The sequence below is a fragment of the Vanessa cardui genome, chromosome 5 (assembly GCF_905220365.1).
Source record: "Vanessa cardui chromosome 5, ilVanCard2.1, whole genome shotgun sequence".
NCBI classification, from domain to species: Eukaryota; Metazoa; Arthropoda; class Insecta; order Lepidoptera; family Nymphalidae; genus Vanessa; species Vanessa cardui.
Genome location: NC_061127.1, coordinates 8,717,080 through 8,740,644, shown reverse-complemented (window position 1 = coordinate 8,740,644; position 23,565 = coordinate 8,717,080). Strand labels below are relative to the sequence as shown.

General features: G+C 32.3%; 3 protein-coding genes across 3 annotated transcripts; 1 reads left to right on the top strand and 2 right to left on the bottom strand.

Annotated features, from left to right (window-relative positions):
* Positions 1-150: 150 nt before the first annotated feature.
* LOC124529902 (intraflagellar transport protein 140 homolog) lies at positions 151-8,146 on the bottom strand. Its single transcript, XM_047103839.1, has 11 exons — positions 7,737-8,146; positions 6,451-7,668; positions 4,808-6,370; positions 4,513-4,687; positions 3,851-4,029; positions 2,455-2,640; positions 1,367-1,609; positions 1,194-1,266; positions 1,029-1,121; positions 597-713; positions 151-394 (listed from the first exon to the last, which is right to left on the bottom strand). Exons 1-11 carry the CDS (start codon positions 7,881-7,883, stop codon positions 300-302), a joined length of 4,089 nt encoding a protein of 1,362 aa, XP_046959795.1. The 5' UTR covers positions 7,884-8,146; the 3' UTR covers positions 151-299.
* A 348-nt stretch (positions 8,147-8,494) lies between these two features.
* On the top strand, positions 8,495-10,816 carry LOC124529682 (nibrin). Its single transcript, XM_047103534.1, has one exon. The coding sequence runs from the start codon at positions 8,788-8,790 to the stop codon at positions 10,642-10,644; it is 1,857 nt and encodes a 618-aa protein (XP_046959490.1). The 5' UTR covers positions 8,495-8,787; the 3' UTR covers positions 10,645-10,816.
* LOC124529681 (ribosomal L1 domain-containing protein CG13096) lies at positions 10,767-12,895 on the bottom strand. The gene is made up of 5 exons (XM_047103532.1): positions 12,447-12,895; positions 12,149-12,287; positions 11,444-11,870; positions 11,204-11,363; positions 10,767-10,882 (listed from the first exon to the last, which is right to left on the bottom strand). Exons 1-5 carry the CDS (start codon positions 12,788-12,790, stop codon positions 10,819-10,821), a joined length of 1,134 nt encoding a protein of 377 aa, XP_046959488.1. The 5' UTR covers positions 12,791-12,895; the 3' UTR covers positions 10,767-10,818.
* Positions 12,896-23,565: the final 10,670 nt, after the last annotated feature.

Sequence of the window (23,565 nt, the reverse complement as noted above, 5' to 3'; positions counted from 1 at the left end):
ATGTCAATCCCACAATATAATTGTCCTTGAATCCTTTCTTCATACTTCACTCTTTTTACTTAAGTTTTTATGTTTATTTATATTGTGACGATATTTATGTTTTTAGCTGTTGGAAGGACTGTGTAATTCAATAAAAAAAAAACAAGGTAGTACAACAAGTATCTTACATTTCACCAACAAAAGTAAGTCAATTATATTTATCATTAACGTGTAATACATAATAATAAAATAATTAATGACTCATTTGTGTTAATCGTATAAATGCTGCAGTCTTCAAATTTATAATTATATAAACTTTTTTAAATAACTTCTTCAACGCTCTGGTCTGGTGAATCATTTGAACGATTATCTTCCTGGGATGGTCTTTGCAAAGCCTTTAATTGCATTTCTAATCCTGAAATACATTTTTTACTATTGTACATTATTATGTATGGCAAATGGCAATGGTATTAGAACGACTTTACATCCGTCGTTTAATATTGAAGGAAAAGTAGAATTAAAGTATTTAATAAGATTATCCTTCTACAAAACAAATACTTACATTAAATAGGTATTTTACTCTATCATACGAAACGAAATTATAAACGCAAACTTACTCTCTGCGTCTGGGTGATCGGCGGAATGTTGCAAAAGTAATTTAAGAATATTTTCTTCTGTTATGAGTCCTGGGCGTCCACTCATAGCGCGTATCAAATTTTGTCCATTAGTTATACCTAGAATTATTAAAACCAATATACTTATATAATAATTAGTGAATATATAGTATCTCCTTTAGAATAAATATTGATTCGATTGGTTAGCAAACATGGGGAAACAATCTTTTTAGTGTTTCTTTTTAAATTTCTTATGTATGAAAGGTCCTAAGGCGCAATAGCATTGGGAGAGGTTGATACTTAATAGTCAATACTTGTGCTGCTGTATTTTAAACATAGCCTTGATTTATATTCATTAACTATTTTGTTTAATGTAGTACATAGCTTGGTACCAAATAGTAATCTTTAAATTTAAAATACTTTATACTTGAGCACCTGTATTTACATCACCACTTTGCAGTGAGTTCCTTATTTCAATGAAACGTTTAACAAATGTACTTTGTTCTTGAATTGCTGTCATCTGAGTACCTGAAAAAACGTTATTATAGTAAAAAGTCGCATATCTCATGTATCAAGTAACATTATTTATTAAATCTGTACCCATTTCTGGATCTGAAGATTTTGAGATACACCGCGTCGCCTCCTTTAGAGCTTCTAAAGCTTTTTCATAGTTCTGAAAATTAAACAACCAATTTCTCGAGTGGACTATTCGCAGCGATATCTCAATAGTCAGGTCAATAATTTGAAAACACAATAAAAAATATAGTATCAACCTCATAGTCGTCGATTTCCATCTTGGCGCACTCCGCATAGAAAGCGGCCAATTTCCCGTAGGCCTTCGCCCTCGTGTAGAAGTGCAGCACGTGGCGCGCGAGGTCGGGGCGCGAGCGCCAGGGCGCGCGGCGGCGCAGGAAGTCGGCCGCCATTAGCTGCGTGGCGCGGTCGCGCGACGCCGCCGCGAACGTCGCTATGCGCTCCGCGTCGCCCGAGCGCAGCAGCCAGCGCAGCGCGCCCGCCTGCCCGCGCCAGTGCGCTTTGCTTTGAGTGCCACCTTAGCTCTATCTCATCAGGGTTGCCAGATTGGGCGATTTATCGCCATTTGGGCTACCTCGCCGACGAAACGGCGATATAAAAATATGAAAAATCGCTTGTCGCCCAAATGGGCTACATGAGATTTTATTTTGACGATTTTGGGCTACTTCGCCCAAATGGGCTACATGAGATTTTATTTTGACGATTTTGGGCTACTTCGCCCAAATGGGCTACATGAGATTTTATTTTGACGATTTTGGGCTACTCCAGCTTTCTCAACATTTTCATTAGTCATAGGGATATTTATGCGTGAACATCTAGCAGGTGGCAACACTGTATCTCATTTAGGATTCCACAGCATTCAATGACATTACATGCCATTCTTTTCAAACAAAATATTTTCTTTTATTTACATCTGCACATGACAGCACACGTCGAGCGCATTACGGCCCAATTTTAATAAATTCGATAAAGTAAAGTAGCGGTGCTAACCGGACTTGAAAAAAAGGACCTCCTCATCATGATATTTTTTGAGCAAATTTATTTTTTTCAAGCGGCACATATACTAAATACTGGGCACATATCAACACATTTTATTTTTAATAGAAATTCAAAAATTGCTGTGTCATCATAATGGACTTTTGTGAAAGTTAATAATCTTTCACTTAATTGTATCAGAAGATTCTTACTCTATATATTTTTTGTGCGGCAAATATGAGTTGAAATTTGTTATATTTTAATTTAAACGAGTATCGATATGATATTCGACATTACATTATCATCTTAATTAATATGAGAAAATATCTCGAGTTATGGTATCGATCGGCACCTTATCGCCTATCTGCGCGAGGCGCTTGGCGGCCTGGTGGTAGAGGCCGCGCGCGCCGAGCACGTCGGCCAGTCGGCGCAGCAGCGCGTCGCGGCCCGTGGTGCCGGCCGGCGCCGCCAGCCGCGCGCCCAGCTCAGCCGACAGCGGCGTCGACGACTGCTCCACTATGTCCAATGCTTCCTCGTACTATTATAAAGGCGAAAGTTTGGATGTATGGATGTTTGTTACTCTTTCACGTAAAAACTACTGAATGGATTTGAATGAAACTTCACCACAATATAGCTTATACATCAGAATAACACATAGGCTAAAATTTTTGAGGTTTCTAATGTGAGGTCGTAAAAAAACATATTTTTTGCGCTTACATTGCAAACGCTGACTGAATCCTACAAGATAGATCAAAACAATGTACTACAGTATTGTACAACTTAAAAAGGCCTACAAAACGTCCGTGATGGTATATGTTTATCTCTTAGGAATAACCCAGAATAACCATTTTTTATCCTTTACTTTGTACGAGAAATAATGACTTATTTACGGAGCGAATTTAAGCGATTACTAGACTAGACGGGACGAACCTGAAGTCCACGCGAACGAAGTCGCGGGCAAATTAATGCTACTAGCTATTTAGTTTGTGAGCCAGTGTAACTACAGGCACAAGGGTCATAACATCTTAGTTCCCAAGGTTGGTGGCGCATTGGCGATGTAAGGAATAGTTAATATTTCTTACAGCGTCATTGTCTATGGGTGATGGTGACCACTTAGCAACAGGTGGCTCATATGCTCGTCCGCCAATCTATAACATAAAAAAAATAACATCTGTGAAGGGATTTACATGTAGACTAGCCTCTACAGAACATGTTATATATAAAGATGTTCTCCCCCGTTCCCGTTGTTATTCCCTCATATTATATACACACATTTTCCCTCACTCTCATAATCGGATGTATCGGCAAATCTGATACAACTGGATAGAGTTCAGGACCAACGACTTAAAAATGGGAGTATACACACTTCCTCCCTGATTCCGTGTAATGATCACTTTTTACCGGCCTTGGGTTTTGGGACTTGGGTTTTAAACAGAGGACCTTAAGATGACCGACGAGTCAGATCAACAATGTACCCCCAACACAAAGTATTATATTATACTGCATGGATTCTACCATGACTGACTACATGAACCCAACAACAGCAGCCTGTAAATTCCTACTGCTGGGCTAAAGGCCTCCTCTCCCTTTAAGGAGAAGGTTTGGAACATATTCCACCACGCTGTTCCAATGCGGGTTGGTGGAAAATGCGGGTTGGTGGAAACCATGAGCCCAACGGTTACTCATTAATATGTCAATATGAGTGATTGTAATCACAGAAATTTAGATAACGAAATTTTAAGGTTTACCTTTCCCGCCGTAGCTAGTAAGGCTGCGGCGTGCGAATGATGATCTGCTTCTCTTAAATGCGCTGCGAGAGTGTGAGCCAATTCCGGATCCACTCGATCGCCTATTGACTCCACGGCGGCGACCATTGCGTTCGTATCCCCACAACTTAAAGCCAACTTCAAAGCCATATAAGGCTTCTCTGTGAGTAAAATTTCAACATCATCAATAACAATTATTATTTACTTTAAACTTAATCTTAAAGGTTGTGAAGGTTAAAATATGGTCTATAGAGTTAACAATCATGATACTAGGAAAACGTATAGTAAGACACAAATTAGATGTAACATCGGAAAACGCAATGGAATGAAAATAAAACCGAATACTGCCTCGCGCCATTCGATGCTATTCGTCGCTATAGATTCACGCGTCAGAGAAAGCAAGTGCATGTAAATCAACGCGTCAAATTGTCGAATATAGGTCATATGATATTACAAGTTATTACGTTTATGCAAAGATCATATTCGCGTAAATATTGATAATTTGGGATAGCTTACTTAATTCGGATGTGATCGGTTTTACGAATTTTGCAACATCTAAGTTGTGTCGTACTATACAAAAATATTACAACAGTACTTATTTCATTTTTAATTAAATGACATTCATAAAAATTATATCGGATTACCTGCTTTTTGGTACAAAGTTATAGCCTGTTCATTTTGACCCGCATTTTCTAGAATAGAAGCAGCGTAGAGAGCATGTTTAGGCGACGAGTTACCCGCTCGCCATACAAGGTTCCACGCGCTTGCCTCAGTCGCTACTCGTATGGCGGATGATATAGCACCGCACTTTATGTACAACTGCAGAAAATAAAAATACATCCGAATATAATTAATATAATAAAAAAATACGTTCAATCACATTGACAACATATTTAAAATTTACAAAGAAATACACAAAAAAAATAGGGGTATTACTACCTTCACAGCACTTTCTGTTTCATTAGCTTTCATTTCCAAATATCGCGCCATTTGATACAACGATGAGGAGTTTTTTTGACATATCTTTTCAGCTTCGTCTATTCTATCCATATGACATAATAATCTAGTTTGTTCGCCAAAATCATTTGCCCGTGCATACGCGTCTAGTGCGCCATCTAGATCACCGATGCTTTCAAGATAATGACCCCACCAAGTTATCAGACTTGAATCATTAGAATTGACCACATACTGCGCAAGTACCGAAGCCTGACCCTGCGCTATTAGCATCCTAGGAACATGAGGCACCAAAGTTCCCGCACTCTCAAATAGTTTCAGCGATGGCCCAGTTTCACCATTCGCCCATAACACTTTAGCGAGTTTATGTTGTGCACTTTTTACAAGAAGGACATTTTCACTCTCCGTTTCTCCATTAATAATTTCATTAAATCCTCCTTCTTTCGCTGATTTCAAACGCGTCACAAGGTCTGGCCTCTGCGATTCTCGGAAAAATATTTCAGCTTCTTCAATCATACCCAGGTTAACAGCTAATACTCCTACTTTTGAAGTATTGTCCATAGTATCGTCGTTCAATGCTTTGCGCATCATTAAAGCTCCTTTGATATTACCCATTTTACTTAAACAAACCGCGCCGACATCTGCTCGTTTTAGAGACACACAAACTTTAGCTAAGCTCTCCCAAACTACAGAATTTTTGCTTCCTGAAATATTAGCCCCCATTACAACAGCTTTTTCCAAATGCTCAGTAGTCATGTAAAATAAAAAATTAAGAATTTGTTTAACATTGTTAGGTTCTAAATCAGGGGCCTCTTCAAATTCGTGTAATAATATCCTTTTAATATTTTGCTGCGTTAATATTACTACATACGGTGAAAATATAGAGCACATTATGAAATCCATAGAGAAATATTCCTCGGTGCGTGAACACCAATTTTTATATTCATACAATTTACTTTCATGGCAAAAAAATAAATGTATGTGATCAAAATCCGACGAGCGCATATGAACAGCGACGAGTCTGGAGTCATTATTATCCCATAATATCGCGATCGGCACACTTTGGTATGGAGGTGATTTAGAATCTGCTAACAGTGTTGTTGTAATAATGTCATTTGCCACATCCCATAAATAGATTTTTGGATCAGGAGCTAGGCCAGCATTCGCTATACTCAAGCAAATATAATGACCGGAAGCATTCACTGAAGATCTCATAATTTCACCGAAATCTTCAATCACTTGATAACAGTTTTTCGATGGATAAGGCATTCTAAAGCCCTTCTTAGTAATTTCAGCCAATTTTAATGTTCCATCCATTGTAGCAATTATTAAAAATTTGTTAGTATTCGTCACCGCAATTGGTTCACCCTCGTTTTCAGTGCAGGGAAGAATTCCAATTTTAGTACCAGAAACACTGTAGCACTCAATGTGTGACCGCACAACACCAACTATTATTTCATTGTATAGTATCAAAATATCTGTTTTCCATGTAAATGTTCGAATCAGCGTAAATGTCCCTTTATCTTTATCTTTACTGCGCATCCAAACCTGTAATTAATTAAATAAATGAATCATACTGATATATTTCAATTGTAACTAAAAAGGATTACAAATTATTATATACATACTTGAACATCATTTCCATCACCTAGCACTACGTAGTTATCCCTGAATGCAAAGGCTTTTATTTTTATTGATGTATTAATACTTGATAAATTTCCATTTTCAGTAACAGCTATTTCATGGGCGGACTTCTGTACCATCCAAATGTTATTGGTATATCCCCAACAGACATGTTGCTCACGAAGAATAAATGCATTTGTAATACAGTTTACATATAACAATGGATTCATCAATCCTTCTGAGCCCCAGGTTACTTCTTTAACTGTACCTTTAACTGAGGTACTACTTATTAACTTCCACTTATTTCTATGATCCCTTCTCCAGAGATAAATATTTCCTTGAGATGTCCCACAACATAATGTGTCACTTAGACTACAGTAACTGATGCTTGTGAATATATCTCCTGCTTGAGTTTCATCACCATCATTGGGTAAGACATCATTATCTCCAGTTTCACTATCCCATATTCTGATTAAATTATCACCCGTGATTACAGCAACACAAAAATAACCTGCTAGTACTATACATTGACCATTTCTTGCACTCATTCGTACATGAGTATCTGTTGTAAGACTTCCATCATTTGATATTAAAAATCTGGACAAGCTAAGAGCACCACCTGTCTCCCAAGCAACTAATAGGTAAATAGTGCTTATTATATCTATAAACACAATGATACCTGGGGCATTTAAGACCTCAGAACATGCTCCTGTATGGTCAATATATAAAATGACGCCATTATCCTGAGCTGCATAACAGGCATGATTGTCAGGTTGTAAACCTTCTCTGACTTTGGCTGTGGTACGAGGTCTCCATGCAGCAAGAGCATCTAAAGCATTTTCATCACCTGCAACAGCTGCTCGGGCTAAGCCCCTTATGGAGGATTCAGATGTTGGGTTTGGAGTGCAAAATTTAACATGTGTAATGACATCTCCAAGCTGATGGTGGAATGCCGTTAATGGAGCTCCTGAACTAGATTGCCATCCTGAAAGCGAACCAGTTGCATCTGATGCAAGTAATCTGCCACCTCCAGAACTAAATCTAACAGCAGTTAATGCAGCATTATGAGGAGCTTCTAATCGGGCCCAAGAGTATTCTAGCCAGATATACAGTTCACCTCCATCCCATCCTACTACTAATAATTTTCTTACAGGATGCCAAGCTAAGGCAGTTACTTGATTTGAAAACAGTACTGGCCAATCACAACCTTCTAAAGCAAGTCCCTGTAAATTATTTTTATGTTATTAAAAGTAGATTTTTTTAGATGAAATAATTACATTAAAAATCTTACATTATCATTAAAAATTGTTGCAACTCCTCCTTTTTCTTGGTTGTACGATCCAACAGCCAGTAGAGGTAGAGATGGATGCCAAGAACTTAATGTAGTTACTACATTACTGTCGGTAAAGTTTAGTTTTGTATCTATATACAATGTCATCTTTCTTTATTAATTTTCACTTGGTTTCTAAGTTCATTTTCATATACCTTTTTATCTTTTATTGTTATAAATTGTCTAAACTTTTTTATACAGTGAAATTAACGCGATTTCTACTAAAATAAATAGAAATTACTTTTTTGTAATTTTATTAATGATAATTTGACTAAGTTCATTTCACGAACTCTTAAATTACAATTTGTTTATTTTAACCGTTGTCATAGAAACCAAATAGTATACAAATTACCATCACATAGAAACGTCGCCACAAGGGGACAATGTTGCTATTATATATTAAACATATCGCATTTGATACTTAACTTTTTATATTGTTGTCAGAAACACAACAATCGTCGGTATTTTGGCATCTTAATAATTCGATCTAAAAAATATAAAACAAGAATGTAAGTTTAATGAATGAATAAAATTGGTTTAAATACATTGTTATAAAATCGCATAATTCAAATCATCACTGAATTCTATATTTACAGACATATTACAGTATTCCGGAATCCGGATCCAGAGAATACATGTTAATCTTACTGCCTATTGCATATAGAATTAAAGAACGATCTTCTGTTCTGTGTGACAACTGACATGCGCTAATATGTATTATCAGGTTATGTACTCTGTGGAGCAAAATAATATATAACTCAAAAGTCTGAACTTTGAAGGTTTAATTATTTACTTTAATATTAATATTCTTTGGTTGCTGCTATGCCAATAGCTATAAGATAATTATTAGGCAAATTGTTATTGTTTTCAGTAATACTAAATCCAACGACACTTAGCGGTTCTACATATTAAATGGATATCAAAAAGATAAGATTCAAATGATTATATTGTTGTTTAAATAAAATATAATTTGAGTGCTGGTTTATGTTTTACGCTCAAAGTAATTTAAAAAATGTGGCATTTAACCTCAGAGAATGATAAAAGAATCATATTTGTAATATCGGGAAAAAATGTTACAGTAGGTAGAAGTCTTGACGGACAAAACTGTAATTTTGCTATACCCGACGACCCATCGATAAGTAGAAAACACGCAACACTTTCGCTTCTAGAAGATGTTTTATATTTAGAAGACTTGGGTTCAAAATATGGTACTTTTGTTAATAACTCTGACAAAATTGAACATAACAAGATGATAAAAATAAGTTGTAACGATGTTATTAAATTTGGTAAAATGAGTTGTGTTTGGAAGGTTCAAAAGATTAATTTAATAACATGTACATCAACAATGAAAGGAGAAAATCTTCAAAGTCTGAAAAACATTCTTACTTCAGTAGGTGGAATAGTTAAAAATGAATGGGATGAAACATGTGAATATTTAACAATGCCTGCAATAACATTGACAATAAAAGTGGTTTTGGCATTAGTGCAAAACTCACATATAGTTACTATTGATTACTGGAGTAAGTGTGTGGATGCAGTAAATAATAACACTGTCTTACCCAATCCAAGTAATTTCATACCACAAATATTAGAATCTACTCTCAATAAAGAAAGTGTATCTTTTCTTCCAAACAAGGACAGAAGCTCATTATTTGCCGGCAAGAAAGTTATTTTCTTCTCAAGAAGACAGTTGGAATTATATAAAACGGTCCTAACAAAAAGTTCTGCAAATGCTTTATTGTTAAGTGAATCAAAAATGTCAAAATCAGCTCTTTGCGATGAAGATGTTATTGTTATTCAATATACTTTCTCCTCTCAAAGCCAAGAAACTCAGGCACAAAGGGACCAAATAAATGATATTGTTGAATATCTTAAAAATAAAGGGAAGAGAGTTGTGGCTGATGCTGAAATAGGTCTTGCAATTTTATATTGTTCAACAAGTAAATATTGTAATCCAAGTTTTAATTTTTCCTCTGAAGTTGTAAAACAATTACCTTGTCAAAATAATAACCGAAACATACTTGCTCCGGAATCACAAGATTCATCTGAAAATTTGTGTAAGAAGGAAAATTTGTTGATTGATGAAAGTTTAACACCCAACAATAACCAGTCATTTAATAGTGATAATAGTAACAATACTTCTAAAAGAAAGTTAAGTGATGATGATAACATTGCTAGTACAAGAAATCTTCCAAAAAAGTTTGCAACAAATACTTTTAGTAAATTAAGTTTAAGCAATTCTAAGAAGAGACAAAGCGAATTTAGTGATTTAGAAAATCCATCTAAGAAGATTGCTGTTGCAAGTAACAATGATGACGATGACATGTTTAATTTCGTTAAAAATGATAATTGCAAGAACACAGGTGAAAACAGTTTTAAAAAGAAACTCAGCCTGTCGAAGCCAATGAAAAGAAAACATAGTACTGATAACGAAGAAGAGGGTCTTTTTAATTTTGTTAATAAAGAAAACACAAACAAGAAAACTGCTCTAGATAAACCTTCTAATGGTGATCCTGATTCTGTACAAGATACTTCACTTTCTCATTCAAATATATTTAAAACATCAAAAGTTATTGATAATAGTTTTGATTTATCTGCTCTTAGAGGGTCAAAGTTAAAGGAACTAATGCTGATCAATTCAAATACTCCATGTTATAAATATATAAAAAAAGAAGAGGTAACAGAGCTAGATGATAAATTTGGTAACATGGAATTAGGTTCTGCAAGTCTTATCATCAGAAAGGATTTGATTGTCAAACGAGAACCTATTCAGGTACAATCACCAGAAAATGGATTGAAAAATTTCAAAAAGTTTAAAAAGGTTTGGCCTTCAAAAATGCAAGTGACTGTTGTTTCCACATCAGCTTAAGATATTTGTTTACAATTGATTTTAAACAATAATGAAACTTATTTGTTGTATAGTCCATTATGGATTTATTACTTTTTTTTATATTCTGCAATTGGTATAATGTTAAAAATGTAAATCAAGAGCAAAGTTAATTTCACTTATATTTAATAAATGAACAAACTATATTTTACAATACTATTGTTCATCTTTTTTATCTTCACCATCTTCATTTTCACTGCTTTCTTGATCCTCAATGTCACTGTAAAGATATTTGCATTTATTATATCATAAATTAGATGTATATATTTGTCAAATACTTATTGGTCAAATCTTATACTTTCATCATAAAATAACTGTTGCCTATGCATGCAAAACAAGAGGAGAAACAGTGGATAAAAAATTCAGGCTTAATGGCTGATGGAATTATCTGCCAATCAACCTTTAAGGCTAATCAGAAACACATCAAAATAGTACCTGTAATCTTTGTTACACAAACAACATAAACATAGTTTTTCTACCAATTTGAAGTAAAATGTTACTAAGGTTTATAAAAGAGTTTTTAAAGTTTATTGGTACTTACCTAGCATCTGATTGATTTAATTTTCTTTTTAAGTGCACAGTTCCATCAGGTGCTACTCGTACAGTACATCCTATGTGGGTTGTAAGTTCATCCTCGTAGTCCTTGTAATTCTTCGGTTTAGTTTTTTTGATTTTAATAGTTCTGACTGAACGTGAGGGTCCTGGAATTTATAAGATACAATGATTGACTTATCTTAATACAAATCTAACTCTATATATTAAATAGTAGACCAAAACTTACTCAATGTAAGATATAGTGGGATGGATAAGGATAGAGGTAATTTTATTGATAAAGATCTTATGTTATTTTCGCCCCCAGGAAACTTCTCTTTTAATTGTCTGACTATTGCTAATATGTTCTCATTAACAAGACTTTGTTGCATTGCAGTGTTTCCTACGAGTATTGTAGATGTTTGCCCTTCATTCAATCTTAACATAACTGTTCGTAGCCCAACATCTATATTTTTCTTTATATCTTTTTGCTCATTTATTTTAACAGGAATCAACATGTTATGTTTTTTAAAGAACATCTTTCCGAGAACATGTGACACATGATTAAGTACTCTTGTATCAACCATTATAAAGTCATGCTGCGTCAATAGTCTTCTCTTTAGCTCATATTGGTCATATTCAACTCGCAATTGTCTCATAGGTAATACAGTTTTAACCTGAAAACAATAATTGAGATATAATTTATTTTTCTAAAGTAAAAGGAAAAAGAAAATCACTGAATATGAATAGTAGGAATTTGTTTAGTTGCTTCCCAATTTTAAGTATTATTTAGGCCATAACAGATTCTTAAGAATAGGAGTAATATTGTACGATAGTAATGTTCTGACTCATTTTAAAAATATTGTTGAAAAACTTTTTTAAATTCTATAGTATATTTTAAAAATAATGCTGTAGTTGTAAAGGGTAACATTAGATTACTGAAAATAATACTTACAGCCGTTACCCCAGCCTTTCGTAGTATTTCTTCCCAGTGATCGACAGTAGGTTCATGGTCTACTTTCTTTCCTTTTTTTAAATCCGGTGTTATTAAACATACTTCACCAGAAGATGCCAATGTGCTATTTGGTAATGTGCTAAAAATTTCAATTTATGTTATAAACTTAAACAAGTTCACTGACTTCATACAAATGACAAGTTTTGCAAAGTTTCTCACCAAACTTGTGTTGATAATATTAAGTATTATTATTAATTAAATATTTCCATTAACATGTTTTATAAATATAAGTACTTACAATTTCACATTGCCTTTAGACTTTAATATTTTGATACACCGAATCTCCATAAATATTTGTGTTTCATCACCGAAAATGATATTTTTTTTATTACTAAGTGTGGTTAATTTTTCCAAAGCATTCAAGCATGTAGTAACGAGGTTTTCTGTAACTACTTTAGATGGCGTCATGTATTTAACTTTCTTCGGCACTGTAGTTATCGGTGCTGTAGTCACCTTACTTGGTGATTTCGAAAGTTTTTGTTTTAAAACATTTTTACTGCCTTTTGATTTCATTGTTTCGGTTTTTATTGGAGTGATTTTCTTTTGGCGAGTCTTAACGCCAATTGATTTGTTGTTCTTCATTGTATCAAAAACTTTACTGCCAATTATTTGTTTGAAGTGTAAGTTAACAAGGTTATGTTACAAAAAACAGAAACACATATTTTGAATTATAGAAAATGTGGTTATAAATGTCAAGTTAAAATTTGAAACTGACATTGACAAGACAATTTGGTTATCGCTATGTTCAAGATAAGTTAAATGAAGGTAATTTATAACGTATTAGTATATTCTTATTTTTATATAATGCTTTTAGAAGACAATTCTAGACTTTTACAAGTATCCCTATTACGTATTCACTGTAGTGTTTTGTGGAGTACACCACGGTAAATAACCTATGATTTTTATTTATTTGATTGATTGTGGATATCATAAAAACAAAACAAATATATAAAATTCAATAATAATGCTTATGCTATAAATTATTGCCATTAAACAAAATATATTGAGTTATATTTAAGATAATGAAAGAATATGTCAAAAGAGTAGATAAAATTATTCAATACCCAATGTTTTACTTCAAATATTTAATGAAATTGGACTTTTTTTAAAAACATTTTCGGTATGTAAATTTTCATGTTATTTGAAAAAATAAAATATTGTTTCCATTTTGTGGGGATGTTAAAGTGTGTCTAAGTTTAATATATCTATATTGTTTAATATTTAGTATCACCTTTCGTCATATTGCTTTCGTCTAGTAGAGATTACAGAAAGTAATTTTATACGTGGACGGCAGAAAGGTATAGTATATATATATATATATAATAGTTTTTGGGTTGTTCTGTCGTAAATTAATAATCTTAATAATTATTTGTCGAGTGAACAAATCCTCTCTTAATATTTTAGCCCCATGAAACGCTACTATTGCATTGTGGGTTATAATGATAACGTGCCTTAAATTCGTGATATTCGCAGTATTAGATAACATTTGTTTCCATTGAAATTGAATTTGCAAAATTCAATTAAGATTTTCAATTCAGTTCCATAGATTTGATTTGTATCTAACGTAAGATATTTATGCATCTATTACACCAATTTGGGTCTTGTATTGTAATAAAGATAATATTGCTCATCAAAGTGTTTTATTATAATTGAAAATGGTAGGTACGTACATAATAATTACATAAATGAGCGTTAATAGGAACTAAGTTTTTATGGTTATTCGGAAACGAAATTATATAACAGGCATTATTAAATATTAGAGGAAGGTGGCTTTAGATTTTTTAGCTGTATAGTATAGAAACATTTATTAAGAAAAAATATGTTTTTCTTTCATACTTAATATATAATATGAATCGCGCTTGTGGCTTTATTTAGTGTTTTAGATAATTTAACCTTAAAAATTAGATGAATTCACCTTGCTACCACAGGATATAATGAAAACATATAAGTACTTATAACTTAAGATGGCGAAACGATATGTCATTGTCCTAAAAAGGTACAGAGAAAAATGTGTGTATTGAGTACGAGTTTATAGTTTCTACTAAAATACATATAAGTATAGGATATTCCTTCATCCATACAACTAGTTGGAAAAATAAAAATAAAAAAAACAAAAGCGCGCGTTTGTTTTAAACCGCCATTGATTTTCTTTTTGGGTGCTGACAGTAAGGTCGATATTGGCGCCACTTTACATATACTTATTGAAATGGCAATGCCTGACTATATTAACTTACGTTATTTAAAGTAAATAATTATTTTATAATATTATTAAAAAATAAGAAATATATATTTTTTATAATTTTAAGTCCTTACATTTGGATTTGGAGGTGTGTTTTTGAGAGTGTTTATAAATTCTATATTCTTTCCCTCGCTTACTGTTCGGCGTTTGTTCACGAAACCGAAACAATCCGCGGGAGAAACGGTCTCGGGTAAAACTTTTCCTAGAATAGCAAACACCCTAAACCCACTGCTATTAAACTTTCTTTAGGTGCTGTGCATTACACAGTACAAATATAGGACGTATAGCCAAAGTCTCAATATACAATGATATTGAATTTAATAATATATGTTGCATTTGCACGTGCAGACTAATTCTTTATATCCTTATATGATATGAATCCATCAAATACAATACGAAATTTATTTGTATGTTTACTTGTTGGTAGCAAGCATTTCTACGCAGGCATAACTCATTTAATATTATACCGCCATACAGCAACACTCCGTTATGTTTTGTTCTGGTTTAAAGGATGAGTGACCTAGTTTTAGGATTTAATGATGGCGCTTTAATGATTTCAAATATTGTTTATATTTCTTACAGTGCCAGAAACTTACCACCTTCACTAGTATACCTTTCTATTCCAAATAAAAAAAAAGGTTTAAATTTTGTACCACTTATTATTATTATCTGTGCTGCCTGACCGAAGGGGTGATTTAATTTAAGAGACTCTTTCGTTGAATTACGTCTGATGCCATTTCGGTTCTAGTTGTCGATCATATATGACATAAAATAATAAAATGTACGTTTACGTGCGTCCATAAACTTTATGAATTCAAGTTTTGGCCTGATGTATTGCGGACAAAATATTTTGTAAAAAATTCTGTATTCTAAATAGTAAATTTTATATTTCTTTTAGTTAGTATGTAAAATATAGAATTCTCTTTTATACTTTTAGTTTAACGTTAAAGTAAAACTAATTTTGACTGCTATTATTCTATAATTTTAATTGATTTGTCTTATTTACATTTATTTTTAATAATTTAAGATGAAATTTAAGCATATAATTTGGTACAATTTTGGTATTCTTTAAACATAAAAATACTTCATAAGTTAATTATTTTACAGACAAATCTCTGTCAAGTCAGACAGTGTTCATGGAGCAATTAAATCTTTTTTTGGTGGCCTTAATAGGTAAAGTTTTCGAATATCGCAAGCCTCAAGTGTTAAAGATTATAATGTTATGCGTTTAACATTAAAACCCAAGTTTTGAAAGTCTGGCATTTAACCAACTCGACGCTTTGTAGTTAAATTCAACCGGAATAAATTTAGTACAACGTAGAGCCGCAACTTTTAGTGGAGCCTTTTCCGGTTTTACACTTATGAGCTGAATATTTTAATATAGAAATGCAAAAAATGTATTGCGCTTTATAAATAAATTTACATATAATTACTTCTTTTAATAATTAAACGTAGACAGTCTACAAATAAATAGATAAATCTGAGATTGATGGAGCATAATATTTTACTGGTATAGTTCGCATAATTGTTGTTTTTATTAATGGATATATAAAAATGTATTTATAATACACTCACATCAAATGTTAAAAGGTTTCTTTGTTTAAAGTAATTATCTTAGCAGAATAAAGTGGAAATCCCAGAGAATAATATAACAAAGGTAATGCTACGAGTAAAAACGCAAATGCATCCAGTGAATATTACTTACAAATATAATTCTGTCTCCAGCAATATTCATATCATACGAACGTTTTATTACTTCAAAAACCTTAAATTATACAATTTTGTTGCTGATATGAATAGCAATTAAAAATTACTAAAAAAACATAGTTATTGTAATGTTACATTTTAGCGTTGCTTCGTTGAAGTTCATTCGACAGATGTAGAAAGTGCTACAAAACTAATTTGCTCAGCGCCTCACAATCTGTCTAAAATCGAAGCTCTAACCAATAAAATCTATCGAAAATTCCATTAAACATCCAAAGCAGATTTAACCATAAAGGTTAGCATGTTATTGATGTTATTCAAGTAGGCTCATCTACTGAATGTAATATTTATTATCCAATAAAATTATATGGTTCTAGTGCAACGTACTATTGAATAAAACACGTACCAACGTGCAATATATGTGGGTATACCTATGTAATATAAAAGTTCGCTTGGATTACCTTATACATACAATAATTTATTTGTTATTTGGACTTGTTTACACAGTAGCCAAGGCCAGTATCTTTTGAATAAAACATTGTCTGTTAGAACAGAGTACAAATTGCAATCTTAAGATTTTCTTAGCATTTTTCGACCTACGCATTATTCATCGATCTACGAAGTGCCGAATATGTTTAAGTACGATCTGGGTATAAGATATTAATAAAATATCAGAAACATCCAAAAATTACATTCGAATGAATTAAAAAGATGAACTCTGCTACCGAATTTTTCACAGGAAATATTCCGAGGAATTCTTCAGATTAATCCCGGCTGCTGAATTTCACTTTCAGACATCTCGTCAAAGTTCGAATTTTTTTCCCAGACCACATTGATGTGGGAAAAGACACAAGAGCGTGATTTTTAAGAAATTTTTGCCTTGCACAACCACTCTATGGAACTCGCTTTCGCCGGCGGTTTTACCGAACCGATGCGACCTGTAAACCTTCTAGAAAAGAGCGTACTCTTTTTTAAAGGCTGGCAACGCACCTGCAAGCCCACGGTTTTTCATATGTCCGTGGGCGGTGGTATTCAGTTTCTATCAGGCCAGACTCCTGCTTGTAATTCTTTAACGTTTAGGAAACATCGTCGTGATATTTATTAAAAACAAAACCTAACTCTATAATTATTGTTCAGAGGAATCGATGCTTCCAGAACATTTAGAAAACATAGTACTAATTTTATTGGATAATTAAAAAAAAGTAATATTTAAATTGGATGGAAACTCACTTAAATACATATTCTAGTACGGCTGAAAAATATAAACCAGTCTTTGTTTTTACGCAGTCGGGTACTTAAGCTAAGCTAAAGAAACGATTAATGAGCGTAGCTTTTCTCATTAATGGTATTTCTAGCAATGTGTGTACATGTTTAACAAACGAATAATAAAACTAGAATTGAGATGCTACAATCGTATTAATTCGTATGGTCGATATGTGAGAGCCGTAATATCAGAGCATTGAGCTTTCGAGTCTAGAGTAATTAAAATATGGCGAGGTTAGGATTACTTCAATTGAAAAATAATACTGATATATTATGAAGTTTGTTGTTTTTTTAAAAGAATATAAATAAACCTTAAAGTTAAAAATAATCTTAAGGTTAAAAAATTAAAAATAATAAGGGTATAAATAAAACTTATATAAATAAACCTTTATATAAATAAACCTTAAGGTAATTGAACATATAGGTAACTTGCACATTGCTTTGCGAGGTCACAAAAAGGTTGGTATTAATATTTTTATTTAGTTCGTCTCTTGTTTAATTACTATTTAAATAAAATTACTAATAATATAAAAGATTATTAGTGCTCAAACATAGACCCTATTCTAAACAAAGTTTTCTGGCGTATTACCTGATGAAATATGATTCCTAAGAGATATTTAAATATATATTTGAACATTCATCGTACCGTACTAGATAAAAATGGTCATCAAATTTAAGAATGAAATCATAAATACAATTCCTTTAGTTCAGTACTACGAAAATTGTTTTAAAATCTATGTACTAAGTACTAGTTATACGGATAACGTATATATGCAGGAGGTCAACAAAATTAATCCGAGCAGGGGAAGGCAAATGACAAAAGATCACTTTGTCTTTGTTGGTGTAAGTTCAGTCACGTAGTTATCAAGTAGTTAGAACCAGCGTCTTAATAAGAAACTATAGGTCTCTTGTGCATTAGCTACTATTTATAGTTCGACTCCTCAATACATCTTAGATATTCAGCTATTTTAACACTAATGAACTTACTACTTATGCAATGATTTATTATTGAATATAGATCGAAACAGAATTACAAATTATGATTTGGTCTAGTTTCTCCATGGTTAATAACAAAACTATGTTAAGTATTCCTTGGTAAATTGTAACTTTGTAGCAAAGAATTTCAATTAAAGTACAGACCCAATGCAAATATTTTCATTGCATAAAATTATATTGTTTTTGAACTTTCCGTGGCTTACTGGACCTTTAAACTCATTATGTAAATAGCTTGACTTTTATTTATAATATAACGTGTACCTAGTTTACTACGGAAAAATATGTTCTAAAACATTGTATACACACGTAGGTGACTAAAGTGTTTTATGTGAAACTAGGACGTGAATGTAAGGGATTTTTTATGACAAAATTTAATAAAATGAAAGTTATTAAAATTTGCTTTTCCGAGGTTTTCATTTTAACGTGACAACTTACATATAGCTAAACGTTTATGTTTATTGTTTTTACCTGACTTGCTTCATGTGATGTTGCTATCCTCCCTGTTATGAATTATAATGTAAAAATCTGATTATATTTTAATAACATTACATACATTTATGTCTTATTTCTATTTCATATGGTATAGGCAACTGCAGCTCTATATTATCAACAACTTATATATACGTAAGTATGTATGTAGATACTGCTGCTGTATGTAGAACATATACCTAAATATGCCAAATAATAAGTTAATACATTTCTTAAATTACGTATACTAGAGAGAATATTTACTATTTTTTAAAGAAAAATGTCAAGTTCTTTAAAAAGTTACATAAAAAACAATCTTTCATTTAGCGATTCGCTTAACATTTTACAAACAAAGTGCGCTAAAACCGGAACGTTGGACACGTCGGTTTCCGACCAAAAGTAGATCGTACTTTTCATTCATTATCTTTGTTTTATTGTACTGCTAGCTTATTTTTCACGTAGATCTTTCTGATGTAAAAAGTAGTTATTATTTTTTGTCATTTTGTTCAAGTTACGGGTAATGTACGAAACAAAGACACATATATTTAATTTTATTAAATTTTGCCATAAGTGAGACTATTTTTTATAGAAAATCAATGTTTTAATTCTTAGCTGTTATTATAAAATATTTTTTTCAAAAATAGAACCTTTTCTATAATAATTATGTAAAAAAATTAATTAATTTTCATTAATACATGGCCTGAGAATCGTAGTGTATTTTTATATTTTTTAAAATTTGCCCTCTTACCTACCTGGACAGGGCAGAACTTCGTCAATTATTTTTCCACACCATAAAAACGCGCCTAATAGTCGAAAATCAACTAAAGGTCCTAAATTGATCTGTGGATACATAATTCTTAAAGATTAAGATTTTTTTTTCGTAGAATGGAGCTAGGTTTTGTTTTCTGATGAAGCCAGAATCTTTATAATTGGTGAGAACTGGAATCGCCTTTTAAATTGGCCAGTATAAAGTCCCGACCTCAATCCCATTAAGCGTCTATGGAACTTTCTAAAACGACGTGTTAGAGCTGTACACTCAACACCACAGAACATCCGAGACCCTAAAATTGTTATTACGGTCGAATGAGAGTGTATTCCTCAAGAACTCATAAAAGAGATCATCCAAACCGTGTCGCGAAGAATTGCAGCAGTTATTTCAGCCAGAGGAGGTCACACTCGATTGTTTTTTATTTATATTTTATTATTTGAAACTTTAAGTAAATAAAGAAATAAGTCTGTTAACCCTTAGTTACCTTATTCTTTTGTCAAAATAAGTATTATTCTAAAATTAAAAAAAAAATGATCTCCTCAATTACCGAACAAAAGTATTTTTACATTAGTAAATAATGTACATATTTTATTTTGGTGCGTCAAATTCCTTTTACAGTTGTAAATACAAAAATTACTAAAATAAATCTAAGTGGCCATTTTTTTTGCAAAAGAATGTATATTCCGATTTGGTTAGATATATAAAATACTGGCATCCGAATAAATTTTACGCAAAAACGTTTCATACTAATGCAATAAAAGCTCGATATTAATTTCTGGCTACATTCTGTATTAATACCACGCATACCATTTCTAGCATCTGATTATGCACTTCAGTTTAGAAAAATGCAATTACTAGCCTAAGCATGTTTAATTAATATTAATGGGAATATTACAAGAGTGCTCATTGAAAGGAACGGTTTACGTTTGGCCGTACAAAGTGAGATGTTTGAAATGGAAGGACTTCGAATAGCATTTACAAAGAAGTACACGCTTAATTTAACTTTACAACTTTGAAAGATTTTTATTCAAGTAAAGATGAGTATGTATATTCTACAAATATGTTTTATTTAAAAGATTGTCCGTTATATACCTACATTTTTATTTAAGTTCAAGCTTAAACAATACATATAATAATGAGTCGAGTAGGCCCAGTGGTTAGAACGCGTGCATCTTAACCGATGACTGCGGGTTCAAACCCAGGCAAGCACCGCTGATTCATGTGCTTAATTTGTCTTTATAATTCATCTCGTGCTCAGCGGTGAAGGAAAACATCGTGAGGAAACCTGCATGTGACAAATTTCATAGAAATTCTGCCACATGTGCATTCCAACAACCCGCATTGGAACAGCGTGGTGGAATATGTTCCAAATCCTCTCCTTAATGGAAGTGGAGGCCTTAGCCCAGCAGTGGGAAATTTACTTACTTACTACTTTTATACAATAATAAATCTCAGCAGACATGAAATTTTTTGCAATTTCATTTTCACGTTGGATAATTAATTGGTCTGATTATCATTTGTTCAGCCTTAACTATAATAATTTCGCTTGCAGAACTTGAAGGCCATTTCATGTACCATTTCTATTGGTACATAAATGGCACATGACTTGAAAAAATAACGTAAAATAAGTATTTTTAACGGGTACTACATGAGTTGACCCAGTCTCATGTATGGGATATAAAGTTACAAGAGATAAGCGCAGTGCATACTGCTGAAGCAAACAAACAGCACAAATATTCGTTTCTAATCCAAAATTATATATTCGTGCCGTAATATTTTGAGTCCATTTTCATTTTCTTCCAAATACTCCTACAGCTCAGTTTCTAATAACAGAAGGGCTCTTATTAGAAATCCATTCTCCAAACTTTTACTTCAATTCACTTAGTACTTGTAGTTATATTTGTAGTTTAGTCTTGCATAAACATATTACATTAAAAGTCCTGTGTACAATACCACAAATATGAGTATCATATTTACAGGGTTTTGAATTATTTACAAATTATAGAAAAAAATGGTAGAGCACGGGACTTTAGTTTAAAAAAATGGTTTACCTTTAATTAATCCACTCAATGGAATCCAATTTACAGGACACTCATATTATTTCACCTACCTAATATTTGGGAAAGATTTTTGTAAAAATAAGACCACAATTTTGATTCAACATGTCCAAACTAGTACTGGTTTGGTCCTTTTGTAATCAATGTTTAAATTGGAAAAGGTTGGACAGAATTGCAATCCCTTCTCACTCCATACATATCGACTTAAAGGGTAACATGTTGGGTTGTGATAAAAAAGACGAAGTGTCTATCTAAGCCTTTGTTTAATTTGTATTTCAATCCTTGCACGATAAAAATGCAAAAAATTAAATTCAAAAGTTAAAAAAACAATTTTTATTGGCAATCATAATAATTCCGGCAATATTGTAAAATCATACAATGCCCAAACGCAGGTGGATCTAATGAGCAAATTGACAGGTTAATTTTGATTATTCGTGATCATCTCGCCTAGTCATGACCTACATTCCAAAATATGAGTTAAAATCGGTAAAAGTAGTATTAATAATGTCAAACAAGTACAAATGTTTCTCCTCTTGGAGAGTTTTTTGGAAAAATGCTTACACGAGTCATTTATCAACTTACTTTAATCCAATTTTAAATATCCCACACAATTCTTGATATTTTCTTTAATATTGTAAACATATGGTCGGTATGAATCTAGAATTTATATATATATATATAAAGTATTATTTATGTAAGTAATAGTTAAAATGAGAAAACAGGTAAGAAATTCTCTCGCTTCATTTTTATAATATTTATTCCGTAGCTTGAACATCACCAACTGAAAATATTACAGGCAATAACTGTAATACGTTGTCTAATTGACTCTAGAATAAATATTCTAATGTACATTAACGCGTATACTTAAAAAAAAAGAAAAATATATGAGGCTAAGCACCGTAAACGGAACACAGCTTCATATTAAAAAAGTATAACTGTGATAAATACATTTCTGATAGGTTATAGGATTAAAGATTATTTAACATAAATATATAACAAATACTGCTTTAATGAATAAGATACATCGTTTTTTTTATTAAATTAATAAAAATGATCATATCATAAACATGATCTAATAATATTCACAGTAATACAGGCGAAATAGTGAAAGAATTGTGAGCTATTGTTTATGTTTTAAAATTTAATATGTTGAAGATGTGTATGTTATTGTTTATTGTTTATTATATTGTAGGTAGATATATATACAAATATTTTTGGGGTATAGTAGGTACACATTTGACGAAGTACATCAGCGTTAAACCTACTAAACTTCCGTGATGAAACATATAAGTAATTGAAAATCTGCCTTTCTCAGCTAAATATTGAACCATTGCCAACCCTCCACAGTGCGGTGCTCAGTTCTGATTTTTACTTTATTATGGAGGTTACGTCTCTCATGTAGTACTACTTCATTAGCATAACAAAGCGAACCTCTTATAGGTAATGTAAAATTGTTCGAAATGTTATTAATTTAATTTTTATATGTATGTAGGCAGTTGTTTGCCTCATTGGTTCAGTTGCTAGCTTAAAGGGCTCAAGATGTCGAGTTTCTTATTTAATCTTCGTGTCGGGTTTAAAGAAAAACAGATTTTCTAAGGAAATTTATGAAGATTATGTGGTAGCTTGGATTTTTAAAAGGGGCATTATTTTCTATCCTGTGCTTTAAAAAGCACTGAAAACGTATAGTTCTTCGCCTACGCCGTACCGTACTTTCTTTCATAAATGGACCGATTCTTCAATTTTACCTAATTATGTTATTTCTTTCAAGCACTTTAACACATAAATCTCTTTTGTCAGACTATTAAGTAGATAAAAGAGAAATAAATATGTTCATATTTTGTTTTTCATAACGACGCGTGTG